This window comes from Gopherus flavomarginatus, chromosome 11 (genome assembly GCF_025201925.1).
Source record: "Gopherus flavomarginatus isolate rGopFla2 chromosome 11, rGopFla2.mat.asm, whole genome shotgun sequence".
NCBI classification, from domain to species: domain Eukaryota; kingdom Metazoa; phylum Chordata; order Testudines; family Testudinidae; genus Gopherus; species Gopherus flavomarginatus.
Window position 1 is genome coordinate 26,928,692 of NC_066627.1, and position 23,857 is coordinate 26,952,548.

General features: G+C 51.1%; 1 protein-coding gene across 1 annotated transcript; it reads left to right on the forward strand.

Moving 5' to 3' along the window:
* Positions 1-2,099: 2,099 nt before the first annotated feature.
* Positions 2,100-22,813, forward strand: MYL9 (myosin light chain 9). The gene is made up of 4 exons (XM_050917488.1): positions 2,100-2,217; positions 16,678-16,884; positions 21,461-21,622; positions 22,589-22,813. Exons 2-4 carry the CDS (start codon positions 16,701-16,703, stop codon positions 22,759-22,761), a joined length of 519 nt encoding a protein of 172 aa, XP_050773445.1. The 5' UTR covers positions 2,100-2,217; positions 16,678-16,700; the 3' UTR covers positions 22,762-22,813.
* Positions 22,814-23,857: the final 1,044 nt, after the last annotated feature.

A 23,857-nucleotide genomic window follows, 5' to 3' on the forward strand; every position in this document is an offset into this window, starting at 1 on the left:
ATTTCACAGTGTGCCCAGTGAAAAGATATTTCCATCTATAATAATTGAAATTTACAGATAGGCAAAGTCAGAAAAATGAGAACCTTGTGACAATTTGTGTTGTCGTTGTTATAAAACTAGTAACTTTTTTAATCTCAACGTCTACTCTCGTTAAATAATTATTGTCTGACCCCCTCCCCACATAATTTCCTGCAACTGTGAAAATGTAAATGGATACAAATTTTAAAAAATGCTTAAACCCCATAATTTTGTACAACTGTGAAAAATTATATCAATAAAAATTGAGGGGAAATGCTTAAAAATAAACATCAATCTCTATCAACATTATTTCAAAAATGAATTCTGCCAAGCCTGTTTATGAGTCTGTTACTGTCATCAAGCTAACACACCTGGTCCATTAACTCAAGCACTAGAAGCTTTCAGATCCAGACATTTTAAACAGGGGCATCAATGCAGTTATAACAGGAATATATAGCTGAACCAGGTGTTTAGCACAGCTAGTAATGGAGAGATACGTGCACATAAATAAGGCGTATTTATGTACCTCTACATACTTATGTGGCATTCTTCACTGTAGTGTCTCACACACATTAATGGATTTTATCTTCACATCTGTACAATGCAGGAAAATATTAGCCCTTTAGTACAGATGGGGAAACCGAGGCACAGGTTAGTTTAAGTGATTTGCCCATGGTTTCACAGGAAGTGAATGGCTGAGCCACAAATGGTATCTGGATCTTCTAAGCTCCAGTCCTGCGCCCTATCCACTAGGTTATCGGTCCTCTGATAGACCAGCATGAAAATGGAGAGCTGTATATTGCAAATAAAAACAGGCTGCTGACCTTCTTATCAGTAAAAAAGCCTTTTCTACACCAGGTGTCTTTGCTCCAGATTTCCTATTGTTAGCCTCAGTGGTTCAACTCCCCTGGAGGTACCAGCAGTTCCAGCACTAATATAGACAAGGCATTGGCAACAGCCAGCATTTTAACCACTGTGTTATGTAATATTGAGACTATCTACCTCTTATACAGCCCTTTTCATCAATAGATCTGAGTGCTTTACAAAGCATCATTGTCATTTTACAGATGGGGAAACTGAGGCATGGAGCAATACAGAGACATACCCAAGGTCACCCAGAAAGCCAGTGGCAGAACTAGGAAGAGCTCCCAGGTCGCTTGAGGCCCCAGGGTTGGATAGGGAGGTCACCCATCTGGTTTTAACATGGACAGTCTTCTTTTTGGACGGCTTGTCCACATCCAGTACTCAGACAAAACAGGACGTGGTGTTGTCCGGTACCGAATGCGGGACACCATTTTAAAGAGCACACTGCTCTGCCACCCTCACTAGTGTGACTCTCCATCCACTGTGTGTGTGAGGTCATGCTGCTGGGGAGGCGGGTGTCACGCTGGCAGGGGAGGGCCCATGCCATTCCTGGAAGCACTGGAACATCTGGTTTTCCGGGAATGCGTGAGTGGCCACCCTAAGGTTAGAGGTCTTGGTGCTTTAACTCCCGATAGATACCAGAAAGCTTGTCTATGGGGAAGCTCACAGCTACTCTGCTCCCAACGTGTCCCAGCAGGAGTCACTGCAGGTAACGGAGCAGAAGCATTAGCTGTGGGGCTAATATAAACCTGACCTTTTCTAAGCAGCACCTTTACTGTGCAAGGAAACAGCTGGAAGAACCTGCACGCTAACTGTACACTGGAAATACCTCTCGGAGCAGTGGGTCCTTTTATTTTTGGACCTTTGTTTAAAAGTCCCGTACCAAGAAAACAAGCTGAAGTTCTCCTTACAAGCCCCTTATAAAGGAAGCTGCATCTCCAACAAGGAGTTGGGCTCTCACTGCAGAGCATTGCTCACCAGGCTGCAGGCCCTCTGCTGCTTTTTCCGTCAGCATTTCATCTATATAAGGCAGAATCATCTCTTTCCCCAGCCTTCTTTTTTTCCCCCCCTCTCCTCTTGTTCTCATATCCCAAACTCCAGCGTCCCACAGCTGGGCTGCTACCACACGCTCGCAGCATTCTTTTGCCTTGTATGGCCAAATCCTTTGGGGTGGGTGGGAACAGTTTAGGTAAACTCCATTCTCCATTGGCTGCCTTTGCCATATGACCCAGCTCCTTCCAGCCAGGGAGATTAAAACAGCTAGTTAATTTCTTCTATTCGCAGGAGTCAGAAACGCCTTTGGGATCTCTGGGTTTTTAACCGTTTCTGACACAGGTAAGAGCTTTTCCCATTGATTCACTTTCCATCTGGTGTGGTTTCCTGGGGGCAGCTAAGGTGTGTCACGGATGAAATCAGAGGGTGCGGGAAGATTCCAAAAAAACTGAGCTCTTACATTTTCCAGTCTCAAGTTAAAAGCTTCTAGCAGTTTTAGGGACGAACGTGAGTTAGTGGACCAAGACCAGAGCTCTGTAGCATCAGAACCTCTCAGGGAAAGAAGTGGGATCCAGTCAAGAATACCCTCTTTGTTGAAATAGATGCTGATCTCCTGTAAAGGGTTGTGTGAGTACTTGTCCTCCACCACAGGAAGGGGTATTCTGGCAGAGGGTTCCTGGTGCCTTTAGCATTTCACTGCAGAAGAGGAAAGAAAGTTGGAGTCAGATAAGAAGGCTGCCCACTGTGCTATCAGAAGTTACATGGGAGGAAATGCGTCTGTGCCTTGGCTAATAGTTTATCAGTCTAGGGAGCAAATAGACGTGCATGGAAGGAAATAAACCCAACCTATGTCTGAGTTCTTAGACAGCTGGCATGGCCTGGGACGTGCGCTACACCCTGGAGCAGAGCCTTCAGCAGGGGATGGGAACTTGAGGCGTGCAGACCCTTTGCTGGTTGTCTTCTCACAAGGCCAGTTGCCGTAGAGAGATTCACATTCCATGCAATCCTGTCTGAGCCTGCATGAGAAGGGAAGGAAACCTCCAGATCTGTGTTCCCGCTGCTTAACTTCTTACCTTCCCTCAGGCAAGACATTGAAGCAGAGTGTGTTTTCGGGGGCAGGTGTATGGTCTTGGGTGCTGCCGTGGTCGGGTGTTCACCTACCAACACCTGTTACGGCAGCAGAGAACCCTGGCAGGCATCCCCAGGGAGCGAGCGAACCCACGCAGTGCTGTCACTGCTGGGATGTGACAGGAGGGAGACAGGGACAGGCAGAGCTCTCCACTCTCATCACAGGGCCCTTACCCTGCTGAGCATCTGGCTCCTCCAAACAGTCCCACTAACATCAGTGGCACTGCGTTTGGAGGTAACTACTTGCCAGAGTAAGTAAAGGCTGCGCAGCTTGGCCCCGTGGCCATAACAGAGATGAGAAGAGCGCGTAGAGCATTGATGACAGAGCAAGACACAGCCATGGTTACGGAACCACTGACACGCAGCCGTGGCAGGAGTTGGCTGTGCTCTCTCTTGGGCTTTCCTACTGACCGTGGATTGCTCAGTTAGTCGGGGGGCTTCTTTCAGGAAGCATCAATCTCATATAGGCAAAACGGGGCCTGGAATCAGAGCTGTTGTGAGCACACTGCAATGCACTGAAACAAGCTGGGCTTTTCTGTCTGCTTCCCCGCTCTGAGCTTGCTGTTAGGGCCTGCCTCTGGGTTTCTTGGGCAAGATTCATTTCTGTCTGGAATGTTGTTTTCTCCCATGTCCTTTTGCAGATGGCACAAGGCAAGATCCTGGCAAACATGCACACTGCCCTCTCTTGGGTGATCCCCTAGTGATCTTAGAGAGCTCCTTAGTGATCTATTGAGCGACCTGATGCCAATGGAGGATTAGCTTCTGGGCCAACAGGGCCTGTGCCCAGGGGCCCCGGCCAATTGGGGGGCCTTGGCAAAATGGATGCCCCTATACCCTGACCCCACTCCCCAGCTGGAGCACTGGGCGGGCGGAGCAGGGCAAGCCCCCGAGCCCCCATTCCATTTCCCCAGCAGGAGCACGCTGTGGGGGGATGATGACTGCAAGAGCAAGTGGTGTGGGCCAGGGGCCCAGGGGCCCCACAAAACCCCAATCCACCCCTGCTTGAAGCAATAAATTCTCTTGCGTAAGAAAAACTTTGTTTACCTCCCTTTTGCTCTCTCAATCCTAAAGCCTGATCTACACCTAAAACTTCAGACAGCCTAGCAATGCTGCGCCAGGCTCTGAAAAATGCCTCATGTGGCGCACTGAAATTAGGTCGACCCAACCTAGCTAGGTTGCTGGAAGGATTTTTCCATCAACTTAGCTATCACCTCCTGAGGAGGCGGATTTACTGCAGCAACGGGAAAACCCCTTCGATTCCACAGCAAGTGTCTAGTGGCGTAGCTGCAGCTGGAGCACTGGTAGCATCCACGGCGCCTGGAGTAACTTTTGTCCTGTTCGGACAATGTCCATCAGAATCCGAGATCTGGCTGCTTCCTAGTCCCAGGTACTTCCTCCATCGAGCCCCTTGCTGAGTGTCTGTATTTGGGGAATATTAGAGGGGTGTTAAAATAGTGTTGGGAAGGCTCTTTAACATATAACCCTAGGAGGAAGAGGAGGCAGAGGCAGCATTTGCCAGTGTGCGGTGCCTGTATGAGACAGCTCCAGGCATGAACAGTCGCTGGTTACCAAAGATGGCTGTGTTTCCCTGGGCATCTAAATTCTTTACCCATTGCTGTTGGCTTTTTCTGTCGCCAGTGGGAGGAGTTAAATATCGCTGTGCTCCCAAATCAGTGCTTAATTTGTGCCAGGGCTTCACAGTTCAGAGCCCCAGGACCTCTGGGCCTGGCAGGTCACAGCCCGGCACCTCTGGACTAGCCACATCAGTTATGAAAGTAAAAATGTTGCTTGAGCCCTGGCACCTCTATAAATTAAGCACTGTCCCAAATCCTCCTCCTCTCTCATTTGCCTGGGCCAGGATGCCCTCCCTGGACATGGCCCAAAATTTCTTCTAGGAGGGAATAAAAATTCAGTTCAGAATCTTCTGCATGGCAAGGACAAGGTCACTAGAAGCCTGAAAACCCAGGGTAAACCTTCGCTCTCCAGAGCTTGAAAAGGAACATATAAATGGTAATTTCAGACTGCTCGGAGAGTGGCCAGTTGCACCCACCCACCCCCCTGCTCCCTTACCCTCACGAGGTGCACACAGAAATCCAGCTCAGGTTCTTGGCTCCCAAAGGTCTTGCCCAGGAGTTGCTGGGGTGGCTTCTATCAGGTGACACTCCCTGCAGCAAGGACGATCGGGCCTCTGAAGACACCATTTGTGTGGATCATTAAAGAGCCACAGTCACGCTCTGGCAAGCTTTGTCTTATTTTATCAGCAACCCCATTAATCTGACCTGAGTTTCCTTCTCCGAGTTGTGCTGGCAGCCTGCACGCTGGGGTTAGCAGCGGTTTGTACCTTTAAATCGTCAAAGTGCTGCCTACACATTAGTAATTCCTCTACCATTACCCTGTTTTACTGAGCCACAGAGAGGCAGCACACCCTGACCTGGAGCTACACAGTGAGCTGGGATTAGGTCCTTGGGGTCCAGCTGCTCAATCCTGTACTCATCCCATGCATCCACGCAGCCTGCTTTGAACGCTTTCAGCTTTCTGCCCAGCCTCTTCCAGATTCTCGCTGCATAGTTAGCCTGGGCTCTTACCTTGGTGTTGGCCATAACCCCCTTCCCGTCCACACACAAAACCCTCTCACCCAAGTTTGATAGTGCTTTCAACCCAAGCTAGCTGGCCCGACTGGGGGTAGGTTAGAGCCTGGGTGCTGCTTTCACTCAGGGCTGGTAACCTGCTCGCTTTGCAGTGAGGATGCAAGCTAAATCATTGGAGGGCTGAGTGTGCTCCTATGCCTTCCCACCATTCCCTGTGTGCCCAGAGGACAGACAGGATCTCCCACAGTTTACTGGGAAAGTGTCAAAGAATGGCTCAGCTCACTGCAGCACAAAGAAATGTGGGAGAGGCCCCCAGAAGCCCTAGCTGACACACATAGGGAAGCGCTGCACCAGTGAGGACTCTGCGGCATGGCTGTTCGCACCCAGGCCAGGCCAGCCCTGGTGCCAATTGCCCAATGAAGACACACACTCAGTGATGCCACATTGCTGTGGCTGATGTCTCAGTTGTTTGCCATAGTGACAGCAGATTGTGGCCTCAGTAGCTGGGGAAGGAGAGGAAATGGCTTGTTTGAAAGGAAAAAAAAAAAAAGGGCAGGGTATGGCGGGGGATCATCTTGGTGCCCAAACACCATCTTAATTGGGTCTGTGAAAGGTGTCTGACTGGAGCAATCAGCAAAGCATGATGGGGGGGGGGAAAAAGCACATCTGATGTGCTCCAGCAGGCCATGCCTGGTCCCCACTGCTGATAGCTGAAGCTTCAAAGGACAACATGAAACCCCCACCGTGCAGCTGGCTCTTCCTGCTGCACTGTGCTTTGGGGATAGTGCTCCCCGCCCCCCTGCAACTCAGCGCCCCGCAGCATGATATCTGATGACCCCTCCGTTACATGAAGTTACTTGTCATAACGCTTTACAACCCTGTTAGAGTGGGTGGCTCAGACCTAGGGCAGCAATAGGGCTTGTTCACTACACCCAGTCTGACAAAATACTGCTTTGTCCTGGTTTTGAACTTTCTGGCCACGAACTTCATTGGTCTGAGAAGAGTTTGACTGGGTTTTAGTAAGAGACTGGATTATTTCCCCCAACGCTTAGCCGAAGGTGCCACTTACACTGCAAGAACCTAATCTGGGGTCATCCAGGTCGTTTGGTTATTTATGCCCCATGAAGCCCAACTGAAAGGTAGCAAAAAACAAACCCCACGTTTCACTGGCTTTAGATGCCGACAGTCCAGCCTAGCCAGGCGGAAAGAGGCTTTCAGCAGCACGTGCCAGCAGAAAGAGAGGTTTGTCATTATCTACCTGCAGAGCACTGCAGGCAGGCCCCAATCTGCTGCAAGCCCATGGTCAACATTTTCAAAAAGGAGCCAAGCCTGAAACTCCTTACAGAGACCCGATTTTCCAGAAGAGCTGAGCAGCTGCCTTTGGAAAAGCAGGACCCTTTAAGGTGTTTCACCTTGGGCACCCAACATCACTAGTCAGCTTGGAAATCTTGGCCTATATGCCCATATCTGGGGGCCTCATCTACATTCCAAGTCTCATGGTAGCAGGGCACAGCTCCCTTGCAGTGGTAGGGGTGCCCATGTTCTAACATCCCTTTTTGTTTGTAGCACCGATGGGTTGACACAGTGATAGGATCAGGGCAGCTTGGTTGGTATTACAGCTCAGTCCAGCTGGGGTCTTAGACTGCACCCCAAATCCACCCTCTCCCATAACTGTGTTGTCCCAGCCACTCCACAAATAGAAACTCTCACCCCCACCCCCCAAGGCTGTGTCTACACTAGAAATTTTGCTCTTTGAATTTCCCACCGTTGCAGCTTCAGTGGCTGGCATCATTGTGTAGGCTAGGCACCGCTGTTACTGACAACCGTGTTGTCTAGAGCTACTCTAAGCAGGGTTAGATGACTTGGCATTAAATCCACCAGTGGCAGGCACTAGGCTGCCTACACTGAGGTGTTGCTCACACTGATGGAGTAGCTGAGCCAGCGCTGGCAGAAGTGAGAAAGGGTTGGAACATTTCTCTAGTGTAGACAAGGCTTGAGTGGGTCCAGGTCCAACCCCAGCTGCCTGCCTCTTCACATCATCATAGCAGAGGAGAGGAAGCAACTGAATGACTGCTAGTGGCTTTCTTCTCCTCCCCCTCCTGCCTTTGTGGGTGTTTTTGATCCCAGAGAGACCTCCACCTTGGATTCCTAGAGGACTTGTATGCCTGATTGCAAATATCCAACTGCTTTCATGGAAGAGACGTTGAGCTGCAATATAACGAGGGAGGACAGAAAATGGGAGTACACATGACAGAGTCTACTGCCAGGCCTATTGAAACGATAGCTCTCAGAGGTGTGAACTCCCCCACTCCCTCATTCATCTCAATGACACGTTAACACTGCAGCCCACTTATTAACTTTACCTCTGAAACGCTAAGATTGTTCACCATTTAATTGCTGATCCCCATAGGAGGAATGCTCAGCTAAGGGGCTTGGCAATTTAGACCAGATGTCGTCGTCATATTTTGGCATCTTTGGTGCCTGTTCCCCTCCCCACCCACCCACGCATCCATCTGCCTGTCTGTCATTGTGTTTGTACAGCACCTAGCATCATGGGGCCTCCCTCTTGGCTGAGGCCTCTAAGTCTTACAGCAGTGCAATTAACTGTTAACGATCCCAGCAAAGCAATAAGGTTGCACAATAAGCAGACACTGAGTATTCAGATGACTGAGCTCTTCACTACTATTCTTAGAAACTAATTTACAAGATCTGATTTTTAAGCTAGTCTCATGACTTTTGAGGCTCTAGCTCCTGGAGTTGGGATGCTCGGTGCTAGTAATATTAGGAGCAATGTCTCCATAGGTTGCTCCAGCACAGGGCCCTACTGTTGAGACAGAGATAACATACTGCAGAGGGAGTGTAGCTCCTACAAAAAAGAAGAGAATGATGGCTAGATATAGTGCTTTGGAAGTGCTGCTTAAGGAGGAAGCATGGTCAAGCGGATTATGCATAGGGCTGGCGGTGTCTGCATTCTAATCCCATTCAGCTGCCGACATATGGCTTGACCCAAATGCCACTGAAGTCAGTGGAAAATCACCCTTTAACTTCACTGGGCTTTCGATCCTTCCTTACCATTTGGCCAACATGACTTGCCTATTTTCAAGCCTCAAATTGGGCACCCCAGATCAGTGGCCACTTTGGAATAGGTTAGCCTTCCCCTGTCCAGCATTCACACTGGATGAGAAGGGACTCTGTTGTAAGTAATACACCACCAGTTACAAGCCCTTGTTCAAAGTCTGATATCCACATCACAGTTGTCCCAGATGATTAGCAAGTGCTGCTTGTACCCGCTGGTCACAACACCTGGGATGAGGACTTTTGTTCAGGTCTGGCTAAGCAGATGGCATTTACTTCAGTTTCCCCCCATAATGAATGGGAAGCTACAGGGTTTACAGCTACACCAGTTCAGTCAGTCCCCTTAACTCTGCAGTGCAGGGTGTTTGGAAATGACTATAAGTCCCTGCTCCCAGCCACAGTGCTGGGCACTAGGAAAAGAATCCCAGAGAATATCGGTACAGACGCAGTTGGGCGGCATGTGGACATGCCAAGAGGGACCTGTCGAAAACCACCTTGCTGCATGGATGCGTTGACACAGTCCAAGAACAAGCCAGACAAATGGAGCTTCCCTGCCATCATGCCCTGTCTGCTTTAGGAAGTTGACCTGTTTATGGCACGTGATGCTTAGAACTGCTCACCCAGATGGCACCAGGTTTTCAGCACCGGTACAGAAGAATGGGCTTCTGCCAATTTCCTACATACATTAAGCTGTTTCCAGCACTGGTTCAGGAGAACCCATTATTAATTACTATTGCCGACAGTGGACTCAGCTTCCTAGGATAGCTGGGATGAGAGCATCCCATTGAATGCAATGGTTTAGATGTTCTGAAGTGCAGTTGAGGCAAGCTACTTGATCTTTCCCTGCTCAGCTACATCATTTATTAGCTGGGTCTGTTTGCAAAAATCTTCCAGGAATTCCATTAAAATAGCTCTATGGAGACTTATGGTGTTGTTTTAAATAGCTAGACTGTTGTGAGCAAGCCAAGCCAGGCTCTGGTATTGAGCATTCTGCCAGGGAACATTTTGGTCTAAGGCCCCTGAACAACCAAACTCCATGCTGTCAAAACCATGTTCCAGATACATAACGAGAACCATCGAGCAGGGAAAACAATCCAAGTTGTTCTTTTGTCCCCAAAGCACGAAGGGTGCAGGGTAAATATTTGGATAATGGTTAGAGCACAACCAGTGTTTTGTTTTCCTAGCCTTTTGCTAATTTTTGCAGTGTATTTTTGGCTTTGTGCAGGTATGGTCCAAAGCCCATCATAGGCAATGGAAGCCTTTCCACTGACTTCACTGGGCTGTGGATCAGGTCCCGGGTGATTCGTGCATATCGGCTGAACTCTCCTGTTGGCAGACTGGAGTCTCTGCAGCCATCTGGACCCCCAATTGTTGTTACAGGGACCCAGCATGTGCTGAGTGCTCTCCAAGACATGCAGATTGACACTGTCCCTGCCACAAAGCACTTGACAATCTAACTGGGGCATGACGAGCAGCGGCATCAAAGCAGTAGGGAAGGGGTGGGATGAGGAAGGAGGAGATTAGATGTGCACATCTTGGTGCTTCAGTTATGTTATCATCTCCTCATGGGCCTCGGGGAAGGAGAGAATGTTCTAGGTGGAATCTGAGTGGCCTGAGGTGGCAGCTGGGAGGACTTGGTTACTGTCCCTTATTCGTTCTGCGCCATAGATTTGCACGGTGCTAACGGACAATCGCAGTCAAGGAGTTTGCCACTCAAGGGAGCCTTATTCTGACACCTTTCCTCCTGCTGATCGACACCTGCTCGCCTACATAGTCCCTCGAGTGCAATGCATTGCTCATTGCATGTGAGGGCTGCAGAGTCAGGCCCCGTGTTGGGCACCACATCCCAAGGTGAGGACAAGCAGTGGGGAGGGCAGGATAAGGAAAGGGGGAGGGGTTACCTCTATTTGTGAGCCCCAGATTGTTAGCTGCAGGAATGCAGGATGGTCTGTAAATGCTACTGGTTCCTCCAGCTCGCTCCATGGAGAAGGGCTCCAGGTTCACTTTCTCTCCCCTACCCCTTCCCCCTCCCGCAGCTCTCGGCATTTTGGGTGAATACATGTCTACAGTAGGGGTGCACTCCTCAGTGCCCAACCAGAGTCCCAGTCGGAGGGCAGAGAGCTTCTCCCTGGGAAGTCACTGTTAGGCGCTCCAAGTCTCCCTGCAGTTGGTGGTGTTGCACTGAGAAACATACCCCCATGTCGCAGCGGGCACAAGGCAGCCCCCAGGCCAGAGATGAGCCAGCATCCCTCAGAGGGCAGCTGTGTTACCGGACTGGCTCATAAATGTGTCATTCCTCAGAAAGGGGCTAACTTGTAGTACCATTTCCCTGGTCAGAGCCCTCCCTGGGTGGTCCAAACACTAAGGTCTCTTGTAGCGTTTTCTCAGCGGGCGAAGCCTAGGGCTGGGGCCTGGGGCAATAACAGGTGCTCTTCATGCAGCAGATAGAAGGAGGGTAGGAGGTGGTAGGAGGCAGGCTAAGCAGACAGGGGTTCAGGGAAGCAGCAGCAGGAGGAGATTGCTGCAGTCACGACAGCCTTGCCCCAATTCAGTACTCGGAGGCTCCCTACCCATGTCAGACAGTACTGGCATGTACTGGTGGTAAAACTGCATTTGGGGCTCGGAGGCCTGGTGCCCCACGTCAGCGGGGCAGTCTCCCACCAGCGCAGCTCCAGTGAGAGGAGGCTGCTTCCCAAGGATGCGAGTGTGAGACAAGGGCCAGGCAGCAGGGAGCACTTTCAGACAACATGGTGTGGTTTACAGCCCTGCATCCTGACTGCCCTCATGCCCCCCACCAATGCAGCTTCGCTGGGAAAGGGAAGAGGAACAGGAGACATGAAAGAAGAAAGAAAGGGGGAAATACGCCGCAAACAGAGGAGGAGAAAGAAAATAGAATGAGAGCAGTAAAAACAGGAGTGAGGGACTAGGCGGTGGCAGCTGTGCCACGGCACGGCAGAACAGGCGAGAGAAGGATGTCCATGTCCCAGTTCATCACGTGAGGACAGGCTCTCCTGCTCTAGGGGCATGCTGGCCAACCTTGGCTTGCAGACTTTGAGGAGATCCTGGCCCTGTGGGGTCTGGCCATCGCGAAGGTCTTGTCAGGTTTATCAGCAACAATGACCCAGAACAGCTCACATGAGGTGGCCAAAACAGCCGGGGTGTGTCTTCTGGCACGTAGCACTGAGTGGCATTGTGCAGCCTAATGCGACATGACATGGTGTCTTAACTGCTTTGTGTCCCACGCCAGATAAGCCAGGAATGCAGGCGAGTGTGTTCCCCAGCCTGGCATAGAGGGCACGCACCAATCATAATACTCTGAACTTCCTGCCACGGAGCTCAAAGCACTTTGCAACAAGTATGAATTCAGCCTCACACCTCCCCTCCACCCTCGCACAGAAGGTGTGTGCTAAAGTCCCCACTTTACAGATGGAGAAACTGAGGCACAGAGCAGTGACATGATTTGCCCAAGGTCATCACATGGAAGGCTATAAACAGCATGCAGATCTCCTGATTCCCAGTCCAGTGCTTTAACCACTAGGCCATTGTGAACTTGATCAGCCAGCAGGCCTGAGGCACAGATCCATGCACAAGGGGCTCGGAACCAGGATGTCCCCCCAGTTCTCATCCTGTCTTTCCTGTTGGTTGTTGAGTTATGCTAGGCAAGTTGCTTGGAAATGTGGGGCTAAACATCTACATAAACTCTGGGTGCCACACTTGAGACACCTTAAAGGAAGCAGTCTGGCTTTCAGAGAAGCACCCTAGTCTCCTGCTGAAGACAATGGCAGTTGTGAGTGCACAGCATCCCTGAAAATCAGGCCCTTGACAACTCAGTTTGTGCACCCAAAATGAGTGAATGCTTGGAAATATAGGCTCCTGCCTCTGCCTCAGTTTCCCCATCTGCAAAATGGGAGTAAAATGCACTTGCTGCAAAATGGGGGAATGATACCAACCTACTTCCCCAGAGGAGTTGGAAGGACTCAGCTGTGTGAAGCACAGTATAAGTGCCCCGTATTATTGCAACTAACTGGTTAGTAACATTACCAGGTTACAGTCTCCTGTGATAAGGGTGAGTAAGTAGTTGTGACCCATCCATGCTGGCCTGTGGCAAACATAACAGTGGATTCATCCCTAGCTGGGGGCTCTTACCTGCATGTTGTGAGAGGCTGTCGCAGCCTTGAACTAAGTCTCTACCTCCAGCTGCTATGAGATTGACTGAATGAGCCTCTCCTGGAGCCCTCTTGCTGCGTTAGGCAGCTGGGCTTCGAACTTGCTGTTGCTGTGGGCCTAGTGTTTGCTTCTGCTCTACAGGCCTAGCAGCTGCCCCATGACCTTGTCTACACAAGAACACTGCACGGGTTGACATCAGTTTAAAAATCAAGTCAGTTAAATTGGTGCCAGGTCCTGGGTAGATGCCCATGTCCTGGTTTAAGAGTGGCTTAATGCAGTTTAGCTGAAGTCAATAAGGAAGAGACGTGCTAAGCTGATATAAGACACTCTTAAACTAGCACCAAACCCTTTTCAGTAAAAATGAGTCCGTTTAAAACCACACCTGTAACCAAACCACTACAAGTTCATGTGCAGACAAGACATTAGAAACCGCCAAGGATCAGGCAGGTCCTGTGACTGCTGGGATCTTTGACCTTTCCTCACTCCAGCCCTTGCCTTGTAGTGGAGAATGAGTTTAAGCTCTTTGGAAACTGCTGTGCAGGTTTCCCATGAGGATGAGGACTGTTTATGAAGTGGTTGCTTTGTGAAAAGTGCTCACCCACATGTAACAGGGTGTTTGTGTCTTTTATCATTGTGTGTGTGAGTTCATTTAGCAGCTACAGTAACTCCCACTCCTGTTACAACGGCCACTGTGGGATGCAGGTGTTCCCTGGCCAGGATTCCTGCACCCACCCACAGCTTTCTGTGGCGGTAATGCATAGGCCCCCTGAATGAGGGAGTTTTCCCTGGAGGTGCAGGTGACACCTCTCCTACCTCCCATGTGCAGGAGCCTGGTGAAAAGGGACAGAGATGACTTGAATCCCTCAGTTGGCAGGTGAGGTGCAGCCATGTGGGAATCAGTCAGTTAGGGTGGGCTGATGGCACCCTTAATTGAGCTCTCAGGCAGGAACTGAGCAGGTGAAATGGCCCAAGTAGGTGGGGAGTCCATCCAGCAGCAAGATGTATTGTACCAGTAGCACATACTAAGCAGGTGATGTGACTGGAAATTATCAGAACAATTAAATCCCTAAGCAGACGATCAGAGGAAGAGCCACAACTAGGGCACAGAGGAAAAATACTCACTATGTAGCAGGCGGCGGACTGTTCACCTATTGAACATCTGGGGCGAGGGGCCTGTTCACACCCAGCTGATCCAGTAACTGGATAGAGTGTCAGGTGACCAGTGCAGGAATGATGGGCAGGTGCATGGCCAGGGGCAATCACCAGAACAATGGGCAGCCAGGGCAGTTGCTAGGAGACCTGCTGGGGTTTAGAAAGCAGGCCTGGCATGATGATACCAGCAGCCCCCATGGCAATTGCTCAGCAGAGGGGCTTGCATGCGGGGGGCCAGGCCTCTCCCCTGCTGGCTGCAATGCCACACCCTGCTTAGAAGCTGGGAGAAATAGCGTCTGCTCTCTGAGCTGAGCTCCCATGGCCTTGCCAGGACAGCGAGGGTGAGCTTAGGGCCAGGTGCTCAAAGATCTGTAACTGTTAACCCTCTCCCTGCCGTGACAGAGCCCACCAATGCAAGAGAGGTTGCTGCTGTCCTGCACGGGGCTGCTGGATGTGCTCATTAGGCCATCCTGAGCGTAAATCAGAACCCTCCCCTCCCCCCGGATTACAGTTCAGTCCTTAGCTCTGCTCAGTGTGCTGGGACCCCCTAGCCCTAGGTCACAAGCTGCTACTGCGGGGGTGAGCCCAGCCCGGCAGCCGCTCTCTGGTGAAACAAAGAGGGCAGGGGGAGGGGAGTGGAATGCTAGGAATCTGCAAGGAGCAGATAACCAACTTCCTGCTTGTTCCTAACAGGGCCGGCACTGGGAAGGCAGCCCAGAGCCCATGCCTTGTTTGTGAGCCTTTCTTTGTGTGTTTAAAGTGTACAAGGCAAGCAGATCACTGCAGGGCTTTGTGATGAACGGGAGGATGGCTGGACTCTTTCCCTGATAAGGGGAACTTTTTGCACATCTATAACCCCTTCCATGCAAGGATCCTAAAGATGGGGACACTCTGCCTGACCTGAGGGGTTGCCCTTGGGCTCAGGGGATGGGGGTCAGTAACAGGCAGCTAAGCAGCATGCCACCTGCTGGGCCCCCTCTGACCACAGAGCCCCCTCTCCCTAGTAGCCTGAGAGATGCTTGTCTATTGCACAGGGCTCTTCTGGTTAAGGACGGGCCAAATTCTGCTTTCAGGCACGTACACTAGGGGTAGTAGATTTACACCAGCAGCAAGAGGAACAAAATCTGGCTCCAAGTGCCCATAGCGAGGAGGCCCTCCCTGGAGGAGTGCAGGGGGATGTGTTACATAAGCATCATGACACTTGAGACTTGATCCAGGACCCTCACAGTCCCTAGCATGGTGAAGCTGCGAGATGCTCAGCTAGAAGCCTCTCTCTGCAGACTGGGCTAAAGAGAAAGGCCCCAAAGGACAGTTTGGAGCCTGAGACCAGTGGGTACAGCTGGTGCCCCGGTGACTGCACACAAGAAGCTGCCGCAGGGGCAGATCTAGACCAAGAAGGCTGCTAGCTTGGTTCCTGGAGTATTTTTCCTCTTCACATTTTTAATGTCTTACAGATATGGCGGGAGCATGGGTGGGTCAGTGTAAGATCTGACTCTGGAAAAGATCTAGAAAAAGGCAGTGTAGATGCAGGCAGAGGAGCAGCTCCGCCTGTGCTTCAGCAGCTGTAGGACCTAGAGGTGGGTGTGTTAGTGCAGACTCTTCAGGGTGCTTCAACCATTAACCCTGCTCAGAGCAAGCTCAGACTGCCCTGGAGCCTACCAAAAGCAGTGCTGCCACCATGGCTAGGACTGGTGCTGGTGCTGCCATGGGGAAACTTATTTCTAATTCGCTGTCCTGTAGCAACTTCACATCAGGTCATTGCTGTTCTGTTCACCGCACACACAGAGAAAAAAATCATAAAGACTCTTGTCGGAAGGTTGCATCATAGCACGACTTAATTTCTTAGAATTTAGCGTCCTAATGCACAAGAACCAAAAACAGAGTGAGACAAAGCAGAGAGCGACCACTCACCTCCATGCTGACTCTCTGCAGACTGCACCAGGAAACCTAGATCATGGCTTCCCTCAGAGACCCCTAGGCTGCAAGCAGGACCAGAGGAAACCCCTTACAATTTAAAGTGATGTCTTGTCATCTGAACAATTTCCAGTACATCACAATAACTAAACTTCCCTGCCACATACAAGAACAGTGGGTCTCACTCTCTTCCATACCATGCCCCCATGTAACCACAGAAAACAGGTCCAGTCCCATCCCACTCCAAAGCTATAAGGAGATGGGTGGTAGGGGGGGAACCTCGTATTGCAATACAAGGGGCATGATCTGCTGAAATTCACATAGGACTGTTTTACCTGCTGGGGTCAGTGTCCGAATTCAGCGTCTTCTTCAAAGGGAGAAGAGGGAGGAAACAAGTGTTTGCTCTTGCATCCATGCACCAATTCTGAATCCAAAGAAGTAGTCACCCCTAGCCTTCCCTACAATCATTATCATTTTGCAAGGATTACAGATGCTTTACCAGCTAATTAATTAAATCACCCCCCCTCCTTGTGTGACAAAAGTTAGCGAAATATGATTATCCCCATTTTACAGATGGGGAAGCTGAGGGGGCAGGGCAGTTAAATGACTGGTCTGGTTGCATGGCCAGCAGACAAAGCAGGAACAGAACTCACATGGCCTGTCTCCCAGCCCTGCCCCTGCTGCAATTGCTCAGATAGATTGCTCCACTCCATTCCTGTTGGGTCTGTGTGTTCCCATGGTCAGTCAGTCTCCTTTCTGCTTTCCCTGTCTCACTCAGGAGGTAGATCACCAGCTGCCAAGATGTCCAGCAAGAGAGCCAAGGCCAAAACCACCAAGAAGCGCCCCCAACGTGCCACTTCCAATGTCTTTGCCATGTTTGATCAGTCACAAATCCAGGAGTTCAAGGAGGCTTTCAACATGATTGACCAGAACCGTGATGGCTTCATTGACAAGGAGGATCTGCATGACATGCTGGCGTCTCTAGGTAACAAGTGCCAATCCAACAGGGTGCCCGCACTGGTTGGCTGCTAGGCCACAGGGACTGTGCTTGGGGAACTGGGAGCAGCCCTTCTCTCCTATAGGTATTTGACAATTACTCTAGGCTGAAGGTCTCTGACCTCTTCAGATTTCTCTTCTGCCTCACCCTCCTATTTAAATAAACTATCCCCTCAGGAAAACTGGAAGCAGAGTTGAATAAAGGCCGGGGCTTGTCTATCCCAGGAACTCTTTGCACCTGTGAAGCATCACTGACACTGCTCCACCAGTGCAAACCCATAGTGTAGGTGAGTTACACTGGTGAAAAAAGTGACTTGCTGCAGTGGGCGTCACCTTTTACACTGCTGCAGTGTGTCTGCACAAGGAATCTGTACTGGTACAGCTATGTTGGTGCAAAATACTTCCCTGTAGATGTGTAACTGTCCCTGGGTTGGTTGTCTTTGGGAATCAAACACAGGACTTCGGAGTCTGAAAACAGGAGCCTTTACTCCTTGAGCTAACAGAGAAGAATAAAACTGCTATACACATGCTGGCCACTGGGGGTGACAGTTACCTGTTAGTTGTGGGTTATGTAGGCGAACCCTTTTGTTCTGCTGCTCCACTTCCAGCACCATCACACTCTCCAGGGAGAGAGACACAAGAGTAGGGGCGGGAAACACTCCAGCCCAATCCCTGTCACAGTTCCATCTATGCAGAGAAATGTGCTGAGTTCCGGATCGGCATCCAGCTATTGAAATCTATTTGAGGCCACCCCAGGGTGCTGTCCCTCATGGCCAGACAAAACTTTTTATCCACCCCTTTGGTAGTGCTAGTCCAGCACTTGTGATCTCTCCCTCCATCTTCCACCAGCTGGGTTGGACAGGATGTCACTCAAAGCACTTCTCCCTGCCTCACCCCAGCCACTTGGGGTTCCACGGACCAGAGGCCCGACTGTTTATAGCACAGTTTAGGATCTTCCCTGACTATGTCGGCTGTCTGGTCATGGCCCAGAGGGAGTCACTGGTGACTGAGGCCAGCTCGGGAGGGGGGTGGTGGTGTACTGAGCTCCTGAAGCAGGTAGCACTGGTGGGGTTGGGGGAAGGGAACATGACCCAGGGGACGCAGCAGTTCAGAACATTTCCTGGGAAGCCTACAGAGGTGGGTCTCCAGGGGAGTCTGGGCTGCAAATCACCTGCCTTACCTCGCAAGAACCCCAAGGCTGAGTGGCAGCTCCGGGGGGGGCGGGGGGGGCATAGCAGAGCCCCCTTTGGCACAGAGGTATGATTTGGGTTTCCCATCCCTGCCCCAAAGAGGTGTGTGTAAATGCAGCCCCCTGGCCATGCTAATACCCTATGGGTCCTGACTCCTGCTTGTTGCAAGCACAGGTCGAGCTGCAGGGCAGCCAGGGCTCTGGGCTGTAAGAGAGAAGCCAGGTAGGCTGAAATACAAGTATTCTGGCTGTGGTATAGAGCCAGGGCCCGAGAAATCTCATCACATGCTGCAGAGGTCTCTCCCCTCTCAGGACATACAGAAAGGGGCTGATTATTAGTTATGTTTATACTGCAGTAGCCTCCAGAGGCCTCCAGGTTGGGTCCCACTGTGGTAGGTGCTGCACAGACAGCTCCCCAAAGAGCTTCCCTCCTATCCCCCTCCCACTGGATTTTGACCTTGCATTTCTTCCCCCTTCCATTGTCCTGCGTTAAACCCCACACCCTCCTCCCAAATATGTGCTAAATCAGTGGTACTCAAATTTTTGTGCAGGTGACCCCTTTCACACAGCAAGCCTCTGAGTGCGACCCTCCCATTATAATGGGTCTCTCCCCCATTAAAAACACTTTTTTATATATTTAACACAATTATAAATGCTGGAGGCAAAGCTGGGTAGAGGCTGACAGCTTGTGACCCCCCCCCATCCAATAACCTCGCGACTCCCTCAGGGATCCCGACCCCCAATTTGAGAACCCCTGTGCTAAACCATTCAGTCATCCCCCGTGGACTATCATTTAAATCAATCTAACCACGAGGGGGTGGGGGGAGTGTAATAACTGGAGGTTTCTCCTTAACTATTTCACTGCTGGCACTTTAATGCTGATACGTCCCAGTTAGACCCATGTTCGCACCCCTTTGGTGTGGAAGGAGCAGGCCCCACCTCTCAGCTGTGTATCTGTGGGCAGACTCGGGCCCGGTCTACACTTGAAAAGTTTTACTGACATGGCTATGTTGGGCAGATGTGGGTGGCGCACACACGTGTGTTGTTACCAGCACACTTATGCCAGTAAAGCTCTAGCATGGGTGCAGTTATAGTGGTATGAGGCTCTATATGTTGACTTTGCTGAGCTGGAGGAAGCTACACTGGTTTAAGCACTTTTATAACAGTATAATTGCACCCACACTTGGGTTTTGGGTATTTTTTCCCCTTTAACTATAATTAAAGTGACAAAACTTAATGTAGACAAGGCTGCAGGAAAACAGTAGTGCCATGTTCTGAAGGTCTTTGGAAGAGCTAAAACTCCATTTTCTCCCCCTCACCCTCGCCCCAATTGCTTGCATTCAGCTAACAATAAGGGAAATGCCAGTACTCCACGAGAAATCACAATGGTGGGTATTTCCAAGACACCAGGTGGGGAGTCCTGGGTTACTATTCCCAGCTCTGCCATCAAGTCGCTGTGTAATCTTGAGCAAGTCCCTTCCCTTTTGTACCTCAGTTTCCCCATCTGTAGAAAGGGTACAATGATTCCCCTGCCTCCTTAGTAAACTGCACTGAGATCAGTGGGTGAAAAGGTCTGTTTAAGCACTAAGTATTATTACTGTTTGTACCCTATTACTCATTAGTTCTCTGCTCTGCCCGAGCACTAAAGTTCACGGCCACAACAGCCTGAGCTGGAGAGGTATGGGATTGTCTTCTTTGGAGACGCTGCTCTCCAGAGCCTTCAGAAAAGTGTACGTGTATGAATGAGATTCCCAGCTAGTCCTGCCCTGGCTTGTTTAGCAGGTCAGCCAGCACAAAGAAGGCGCTCTGGGGATAGAAGCAGAGCCCAAGGCTCCAGCTCGTTTTGACTTGCAAGGTTTGCCAAGTTCCCCCACCCAAAATTATTTCTGCTTAGCTGCAGGCCAGGTAGTTTTCAACATCTTCTCTCCTCTTTTCTTCCTGCCTCCACAGTCCCCCTGGAGATCTGTCAATTATTGACCTGGCTACCAAACCTGTTCTGAAGTCCTAGTGCAGCCAGGAGGCAGAGCTCCCCCCATTTGCCCCTAACTGCACACAAAAGCGAGGGGAAGAGGGGCTGCTCTCAGAATGTAGACCATGTGTTTTGAAGCCGGGCATAAAGAGAGCTGTTTGCAGCTGCACCCACCAGAGGGCACTGAACTGTACAGGCTGGCTACTGCTAAGGGAAAAGCGGCTGATGGAATGGGAAGAGCTGATGAAGGAATCTGGGTGAGGAATAGATTGTCAGACAAGGTTGCTCCTCTCTCTGGGCAGCAGTCAGGGGCAGATTGGGATTCTCGTCACTCTGTTGGTTAATCAAACTTCCTGGGGACATGTGTCAGAAATTTAGCTTCCCCCAAGGCCAGTCATTCCGAATCTGAATGCCAGCGCTCAGGCTGTCCGCAGACATGCAGTCCATTTCCTTGAGTGGGCTGGCGGGACCCTTATGGTCTTATATGTGGGGCGAACCCTCTTGGAAAGCAAGCGGAGTGCTGGCACTGCAGGGACAGGCGTGCTGGCACGGCACAGCTTTCTGATTGTGACAAACAGATGCTACGGGTGTGTGAACATGTCTGAAGCGAGCTCATTTAAAAGTGAAGATAAATATTCACGAGCACTTCTTTGCATTACTCGGCTGGCCAGGATACTCAGCTAGAAGGGCAGACAAGCGTCCCAATCCATAGAGTAACATTTTCAAAAGGACCTAAGGCCCGGATCCTCAGGGGTATTAGGAAGCTGGGTACCTTTGAGGAGCTGGGCCATTGACTTCCACTGAGACCCAGGCTGTTAAGTGCCTCAGTCACTTTGGAAGATGGGATTTAGGTGCTTTTGAAGACCGTACCTGCTGCTTTTATCATATAGTCCAGTCAGGACACATGGGGTTTAGAACTAAGGGGCAGAGAAGATACAGACTGGGGATCCTCCTGATGCACCCAAAATGCAGCCTGAGGGCCAACAGGACCAGCTGCTTAAGGTCCCAGATTGTCTGAATACACAGAATGATTCAGCGAGATCCTGGCCCCTCCATGCTGACATTTCCGACCAATGAACAGCTGAGCTGCAGGTCTCATTTCTGCCTCCCAAAGAGTGATTTTGGTGTCCCCGAGTCATGTGCTTGCCTTGGGTTTGTGTCTCATCTAGTGAGTAGAACAGGGACCTGGGAATCAGGACGTCTGGATTCTATTCCTGGCTCTGTCACTCACTTGCTGGGTGATCTTGGACTAGTCGCTTCTGTGCCTCAGTTTCCCCACCTGTAAAATGGGGAACTAATCATACCCATGTGTCATGAGGCTTTAGTCGTGTTTCAAGCACTCACACCCCTTCAGCTGAGCAAGTATCGGAGTGCAGCAGCTCACCCTGCGCTGGTTCCATATGGCAGGGAAGAACCCCACTGATGAGTACCTGGAGGGCATGATGAGCGAGGCACCGGGTCCCATCAACTTCACTATGTTCCTCACCATGTTCGGAGAGAAGCTGAATGGCACTGATCCAGAAGATGTCATCCGCAATGCCTTTGCCTGCTTCGACGAGGATGCAACAGGTACGATAAGGGGGGCCAGGCTGACTGCGCTGTCAGCCATGCCAGCCAGGGATGCTGGGCCGAGCCAGCCAGTGGAGACAGAGCTCTGCTCCCCCAGTGCCTGACTCCCAGGCAGGGGAGTGTGGAGCTAGCCATGGGGGCTGCCTTTAACCCGGGGCTGAGGGTCCAAAAGGGAGAAAGGCTCCTATGTGTCATTGAAGATTCGGGCCTAAGCCAGTTATCTGGGGCCCATCCAATGCCAAGCCCAAAGGAGGAGCCTTTCACCCTAGTTCAAAAGCTCACAGAGTGGGACCCAGCATCCTTGTCCTCCCTTGGTGTGTCTGCAGAGCAGAGGCATGATGCTGTCTTTGTTCAATGCCACCTGGGAAGGGAATAATGGGGGATCCTGAGAGCTGCAATTGAGGGGCACTGTGCAGGCTGCAGGTACCACAGAACCACTAACTCAGAAAATGCTGCCTGCTGGGGGATACCCTTCCTGGAGGGGATGCTGATCCATTGAGCTCCTTCTGAGACCCACACTCTCCCCTTTCCATCTCTCACGAGTCCCCCAGCAGTGTGACTCTTGGGCACGGGCACTATCCCACTCTCTGTAGCCTCCACAGTTGCTTTTCACACTGTGCTGACTGGGAAGAGGCCATCCTGTTCCTAAGGGGCTCAGGTTTGAATCTCCAGCCACCTGTTCGCAGCAGCTCTCGTCCCATTGGGGTGCTATTGTTAACATTTGCAGCGCAGTGTCCTGGGTCCCTGTAATTGCTACACCATGTAGCTAGGGCTGACCAAGTCCTTGAACCAGACTCTTTAGAAACACCTCGTTCCCCACTGCTGGGCCATCCTGTCCTGGGCCAGTGCTTCCCAGGAGCCAGTTCAGAGTTCTGTTCCCCGGCTCTATTCGCTCGGGCACTCCAGCTACATTAACTCCTCCTCCTTTATCTTTCCTCTTCCCTGCCATTTGTTGCCCCCTTGCAGGTTTCATTCACGAAGACCATTTGCGCGAGCTGCTCACCACCATGGGGGACAGGTTCACGGACGAGGAGGTGGACGAGATGTATCGAGAGGCCCCCATCGACAAGAAAGGCAACTTCAACTATGTGGAGTTCACCCGCATTCTCAAGCATGGAGCCAAAGACAAAGATGACTAGAGCCGAGAGGCACCCGTCCCACCTTCTCTACACCTGCCATGCCCCTCCTCCCTGAGCACCCATGCTGCCTCTGGCCCCGAGTCCCAGCAGGCTGACCCCATGGAAAATGCCTCAAAGCACATGAGATGAGGCCTTAACCCTGTTCTGCATTAGGGACGAGCTGGCCCACACACAAATGCCCCTCCCAGGGGAAGATGAATCTTCACGCTCCCGTCCCTCAGCCCTTCGAGCATGTCAACCATTCCTGGCCTCCGACGATCTTGTTTGCTGCAGGTCAGTCCAGGTGGCTTCTGTTCCCACACAGATCTGACCTCCTGTATTCAAGTGCTGTATGGAGGAGGTGACCAGAGGAAAGCGGGATAGTTATCATGGGCTCAGCTCACCAGTGCTGTAGCATCTGGCAATGTGTATATGATCCATGGCCACCCAGAGTGTGAACCCCTGAGGGGGCCTGTTGAGGTTGCTGCTTAGCCCCTGGCCATTGAATCTCTTCCCAGCAATGCCACTCTGACCCTCTCCCTGTATTTCAGAGCAGGCTCATACTGGAGCTAAAAGTTCTGTTCTTCTAACCCACTGGGAATCTCTCCTTGCCCTGGCCCCGCCCCATTCTGCACTCATAATAATTTGCACTTAGATAGCACCTTTCACCTGAGAATAGCACAGCACATGGACCCCTGTGTATTTTCCCTGCCATGCCCCAGCCTGTACGGCACAGATCCTTGCAGTGGGGTGGACCAGGAGGGGTAAGGGCCCCTCTACCAGGTAGTGGGGGTGAGGTGCTGCATGGTAGATGGAGCATGCACACAAGGCATTCCTGGGGGTGGCTTTGCCATGCACAGATCTTGCAATCACACTAGGCAAGGGTGGTCAAACCATTCTGCTGGGGACTAACATTTGTGTGTCTAATTAGCCCCTCTCAATGAGGAACAATAAAATCCTGCTCTGCATTTTACCTTGATGACAATGTTTACCCATAATCCCCAGCAGTTAGCCTTCCGTTTCAGGGCTGACTTTCCCCAGTGTCGCAGTCCATAAGACAAGAGCCCTCTCCCACATTAAGCCAGTCACAGCTCCTGTCACCAGTATGGGTCTGTCA

Excerpts from the sequence above, each read along its gene's own strand:
- MYL9 (XM_050917488.1), top strand. The coding sequence starts at position 16,701 with ATGTCCAGCAAGAGAGCCAAGGCCAAAACCACCAAGAAGCGCCCCCAA. Across the intron at positions 16,885-21,460 it reads TGACATGCTGGCGTCTCTAG|GGAAGAACCCCACTGATGAG; the intron begins GTAACAAGTGCC and ends TCCATATGGCAG. Across the intron at positions 21,623-22,588 it reads CTTCGACGAGGATGCAACAG|GTTTCATTCACGAAGACCAT; the intron begins GTACGATAAGGG and ends GCCCCCTTGCAG.